This window comes from Eleutherodactylus coqui, chromosome 6 (assembly GCF_035609145.1).
Source record: "Eleutherodactylus coqui strain aEleCoq1 chromosome 6, aEleCoq1.hap1, whole genome shotgun sequence".
NCBI classification, from domain to species: Eukaryota; Metazoa; Chordata; class Amphibia; order Anura; family Eleutherodactylidae; genus Eleutherodactylus; species Eleutherodactylus coqui.
In genome coordinates this window covers 131,972,831-131,978,266 of record NC_089842.1, presented here as the reverse complement: position 1 = coordinate 131,978,266, position 5,436 = coordinate 131,972,831, and the positions used below count along the sequence as shown (strand labels likewise).

The 5,436-nt window shown below is 41.9% G+C and overlaps 1 protein-coding gene across 1 annotated transcript; it reads right to left on the bottom strand.

The window, feature by feature from the left end:
- Positions 1-567: 567 nt before the first annotated feature.
- On the bottom strand, positions 568-5,225 carry ZDHHC22 (zinc finger DHHC-type palmitoyltransferase 22). Its single transcript, XM_066605751.1, has 3 exons — positions 5,168-5,225; positions 2,346-2,952; positions 568-1,135 (listed from the first exon to the last, which is right to left on the bottom strand). The coding sequence occupies exons 2-3, from the start codon at positions 2,839-2,841 to the stop codon at positions 900-902; spliced, it is 732 nt and encodes a 243-aa protein (XP_066461848.1). The 5' UTR covers positions 2,842-2,952; positions 5,168-5,225; the 3' UTR covers positions 568-899.
- Positions 5,226-5,436: the final 211 nt, after the last annotated feature.

The following is a 5,436-nucleotide window of genomic DNA, read 5'->3' as shown; positions in this document are numbered from 1 at the left end:
CTGCCAGTTCTACCCCAGATTACTCAGGATCCTGGTAGTGAAACAACCTGTGACCGATTTCTCATTAGACGACCCTTCTAATAAATAGGGATTGTCTAAAGTTGACAACCCTCTAAAGTTACACATCATTGAGCAAGCACACTTGTCAGACTTTACGGTGCTTCATAAAGCCTATTAAATGTTGAGCCATGCACGCAAACCTAGAAAGATCTTATCTACTGAGATATAGTGGCTTGAGTAAGAACATAACCTAATAAAATCTGAGAAGACCTATAGTAAATAGTGAGGGCTATTGCATTAGATGTAAAGAGGTATAGCTGTTATAGGCTATTGTTGGAATGTGCTCATTAGGATAGAGCTGTCAGAATGTCAACTATTTATAAGATATTGATGGTATCTACTGATATTCTCAAGGTTATAAAGAGCTGTAGCAACTACTGATGTTGGTTATTGATTAGTTCTTGCTATCTGTACACATCTTATATAGATTAGTGGAAGGACCTCATGGCTGGTCTATAAACCTACAGAACTAGCTCATATCAAGAAGAATATATTATATTTGTAGTATTGGAGGCAGCTGTGGTTATTGGTACAGGGTATATAGTGGAAGTAGCTGAGGATGCAAAGCTTAGAGTTCTATTTATCTGTAGTCATCAGTATATCTCATCATACAATATTTAAGGATATTTGCTATAGGGAAATATGCTGGGAAGTTCTAACTGTGTGCAAATCACTGAGAGGATTCAGCAGTCACTATAAACTACTACATGAGGTCACTTAAGCAAAGTGCAACAGTAAATGTCCCCCATTGTAAATGCAAAGCAACGAGGTCATCCACAGGGTATGTCCCAGCAAAGTCTATGGTGACATTTTACTAGATCAAATCGCTCATCCTATCTTCATTTCCCCTTCGTGCTAGGATAAAGAATTGCCATCAGCCATCTTTTCCCGAAGACACTTGTCATGTTGTCTATCCAGTTGATGGAGCTGCTGTCTTCTGATGGGCTCTGGTGACACACTGGTCTTCTGGATATCAGTAGCAGCTGGTGACAGCAGAAGGCACCACAGGCTAAACCCACCCCAAACCAGAGGTAAAGCATGAGGACAGCCAACATCTCCGAACTAAGAAGAGAACCTATGGAGAGGAAGGACAGTCAGAGAAGGTTGTTATTGGATAATGAAGATGATGCATTAGTTATAAATAAAGTATACCCCCATCAGGGTGCTGAAAAGAGAGGTTGGATAAGAGAAATCTGGAAAAAGTATGGTAAGGCTCACCATGTGGTAATATGGGACAAACAGAACAGACGGCGGCTTTCAGTGCCAGGTCTGTCCTCTACCGCCCTTTGTCTATAAATAGCGCCAGGCTCTTGGATGGGTCCCCATGTGTCATTGTCATAAGGAGGAACAAAACTGGGGCAGCGTTCATCAATGTCACCACAGCCCAGAAAACTTAACTCCTCACAGATCACAATGTGTCATGTACCATTCACTTGTAACATACTGATTGGTATATGTTGGTTTCTGTGGAGTCACAGCAGGAAGGCTGAAAAGCCCAGATTATCTCCCATCTCTGTCTAAAATCTGTAGAATCTATGTAAATTGGATAAATAAACGCTGACATATTTTCACCATCTGCTCATATGTCACACTTTACAGCCACACTACCGTCACATCTATAGAGACATGTCTGCAGGACAGATGCTGGCTGTTCATAGATTCTGGCTGAAATTCCTTCATTACCCACAGAAAGAGAATACATAATGAGGTTCTCCAAATCTGAGGACAGCTCCAAAGCGAAATAAATGACAGGACATATGAATGCTCATACTACCACCACGAAGCATCCATGTCTCACTGCCAGACTCCTAGAACTCTTATCTTTCCAGTGGAGGTTAGGAAATGACAACTGGAATGTGTTTATTATGGGCTCACAATCTTTGTCTATAAACCTACTAATGTATCCAAATCTGAATATAGCAATTCATTCTACATTGCTCCTCATAAAGGACAATTCTTATCTACCCAAGTCCCAAAGCATAAAGCATAGCTCAGAATATCTCGTTCACTCGATATAGCATTTTCTCTATTATGGCACAATTTGGGATTTAATAATTTGTGGTGTTACATAGGACTGCGGGTAACGCTTATTGCATTTTTTTTGTTTAGTTATGATGCTCAAATAATACAACCTCAATGTGTTAAATGACAATTTCATCCCTGTCACATCCATACATTCACAAATAAAGTCACCTCTCCCATGAGTCCCAGACTTTGTACCATAAGCAGTAAGTGATGAGCCCTATCTAGGATCCATGTAAGTATCAATGAACAAAGGGTCTGACCTGAGAAAAAGCGAGTGACAGAGAGAGGAAGGAGTCTGAGGAAAGTCAGAGGATTGGAGAAAGACAGAGAGAAGTTGTGTGAAATATATCCGACTCCTGCCACCAGTGCATGGAAACAGCTGCAAGAAGCATGCAGACAGAATAACACAAAGCTACGCAGGTTGCTTCGGCCGATGCATGTCCCAGTGAAGAAGCAATGATGTTCCTGCTCCCACATCATTCTGGTACAAATACGACAAAATTGCTTATTCGACATCTCTGCATCTGCATTGATCCCACTAGATGCAGGACTGTTCCAAATGATTAGGAAGTAGTTTCCTATGACATTGACCAGAAAGAAGACAAAGAAGAAACTGTGAAGAAGACCAGAAAGAGGCAGTGAGTGCTCCTCACACATCCCAGGCAAGAAGAAGAACAGTTGAAGGCTAAATGTCACCGCAAGAAGGCAGAGAAAGTAACAAGGTGCCATAAGGTTCAGAAGCTGCAGGAGAACCATCCTGGGAGTTGGGGCACTTTCGACATGGCGGGAAATATACACAGGTAGGGAGGTCGTGGTGCCTGGGGCTTTAGCTCCGAAGTCGATGCCAGAAGATGAGCATGGCAGATCCTAAAAAATAACAGAGCAAAAAACATCATTAGCAAATATCTTATTAACTGCAAGATGATGTGTGAAATAAATATCAGAAGTCATGGCTCCTTACCCTTCTCACTCAAAATCCCTTTTGCCTAATTTCTCTACCTTTTCTGTTGGAAACCGAAGCTTTAGGGCAGCCCAGAGGGATTTCCCTTCAGGTCTCTCTGCCTTAATGTCAGAAATAATGAAGTTGCTTATGCCTTCTGGTATAACCAGACTTGTCAAACAAAGCCTGAGGACATTATACGGCATTAAGAAGCCCACAGGGCCATCGATTAACATCTCTCACAAGGCCAATTCACATTGCAATGGCTAATAAGACCTTTCCGTTCATTGTCTCACCTGCCCCAGGCTCTTAACCTCATTATTGATGAGCGAGGGTAGCTCTGAGCAGAGTTAGCCTACAGTACATTGGTTACAGGTCTGCCTTATGCATGATATTGGGTGAGATGTAGTGAGAGGATCAGTCATTGAGGGGGAGAGTACAGAGTTATGGTATTGTTACACATCATATCTTTCGTGTGATAATCATAATCCTATATGCTCTAATAATTATTGCCAGACAAACCATTGTCCCGTAAATTCAACCTCATATTAGGATGTCTGTATATGCATTCGATATTTACCACAATCATACATGGTAATAGTGGTGCAGCTGAAACCCCCAGGGCAACTGAACTGGATAACATACTGGAAAACCATATACTGTAGACCATAGCGCAGGTTTTAATGGAGGCAGAAAACCATTGCAGCTGTGCATTTTACATTGTTTCCCCAGTTTGAAAAATGCCACCCAAATACCAGGGCATGCAACAAAGAAAATCATCATTCGCAAAAATTGCAGGATTAACAACTACGGGATTTCAACTGTTCCAGCATGTGCAGGATTTTGCTGGTGAACTATAATTTGGTTATAAAGATGTTACCCCTATATCCGAGAAACAAGGATCCAATGTTCTTGAAATGACCATTGTTGTATCCCAATAAAATATCCGTAGTCCACAGGGAGCTTATAAAATCTTTATCAGGGTTTCATTGTAAGTGGGTCCCAAATCATGTGGGACAAGGTCTTTGCTGTAAATCACAACTTATGATCCAGAGAGCTCTGAGCTACCTGGTGATGCCTGGTGGTGGTTGCCTTAGCAAGGGCTAATAAAGAGGTGCTACAAACAGGAAGAACTATGTTCTCTGATGATAATGAGGAGTTTCTCCTACCAAAACCATATTGATGTAAAAATACATCAAAGAAAAGGAAGCCGAACTCAGCTATGGATCAGTCAGACCCCACACCTTACACCAACCAAACTGAATGAGCCATACATAGATATATCCCGGAAACTGGATGCAGGAACAAATGTCTAAAGAGGATAGAAACATATTTAAAAAGGCTTGCTGCAAAAGCTGGCTCCTCCATAGATTAGTTGACAGTAGGTTTGTTTGTTTTGCCTCAGTTTTTTTCCTAATTTATGTAATTTCCACATTGGTCACAAGCTATGTATTTTGATCTTTACATCCCAAAATCTTGCAAGTTCAAGATTTTTTGTAGAGTTTTTATATCCACTGTACACTGATAGTGGGACTATGTCTTCTCATACTAGTACTTAGCTTGCAAAGTCCATTTATAATTTAGTACCTGCTCCCACACAATGCATTATAGACTGGGTTCCACTCATACACTGTACAGTAAATCCGTACATTATAAGCTCAACGTACATTTAATATCTTAGAGCTGTACGTAACACAATGTGCTCAACTCAATAGACTAAGCGCCACTTATACGCTATACATTATATCCATACATTATAAACTCAACTCACACTGCACACTGTAAACTGAGCTCTACTTGCAGTCCTTACACAATACAATGAGTTTCACTCACTTGATACACTAAGTGGCACAATGTAGTCACACTGTACATTACAGGCTGCGCTCCACTCACCTGTCACAGTGCACATTACATACAGCCCATTCACACTGTACGGTATATGCTACACTCTATTCATATTGCATAGTACTATACCTTCCATACTGTGTTGTCACATATTGCTTACGTAGTAAAATCTTTACATTGCCCCTATAGCCCTAGGAGTGTGCCAGGAAAGCAGTGTGTGCTTACACTCAGGTACATGGCAGACCATGGTGTGTGCCCCTCCTCCCACGTGTACAGACAATTCTGCGTCCCACTGACCTTGGGCACGATTGGAGATTCCTGTCTGTCTGCTGTGCTGGTTCCCTCTCATCCTGAGGTGGCATCTTGTATAACATCCAAGTCAGCGACCACACTCCTCCCCCTGTACCCAGATACCTGCCCCTCCTCTCGGCAGCCAGCAGTGTGCACCTTTCTCTGCCGCTGCTCTCTCTGCACAGATGATGCTAGCTGAGGATTAACCTTCATGTCCCCTTCAACAGCAGCCCATTCCCTCCTTTCCTTCTGTCTATCGCAGTTGGCTACATAAG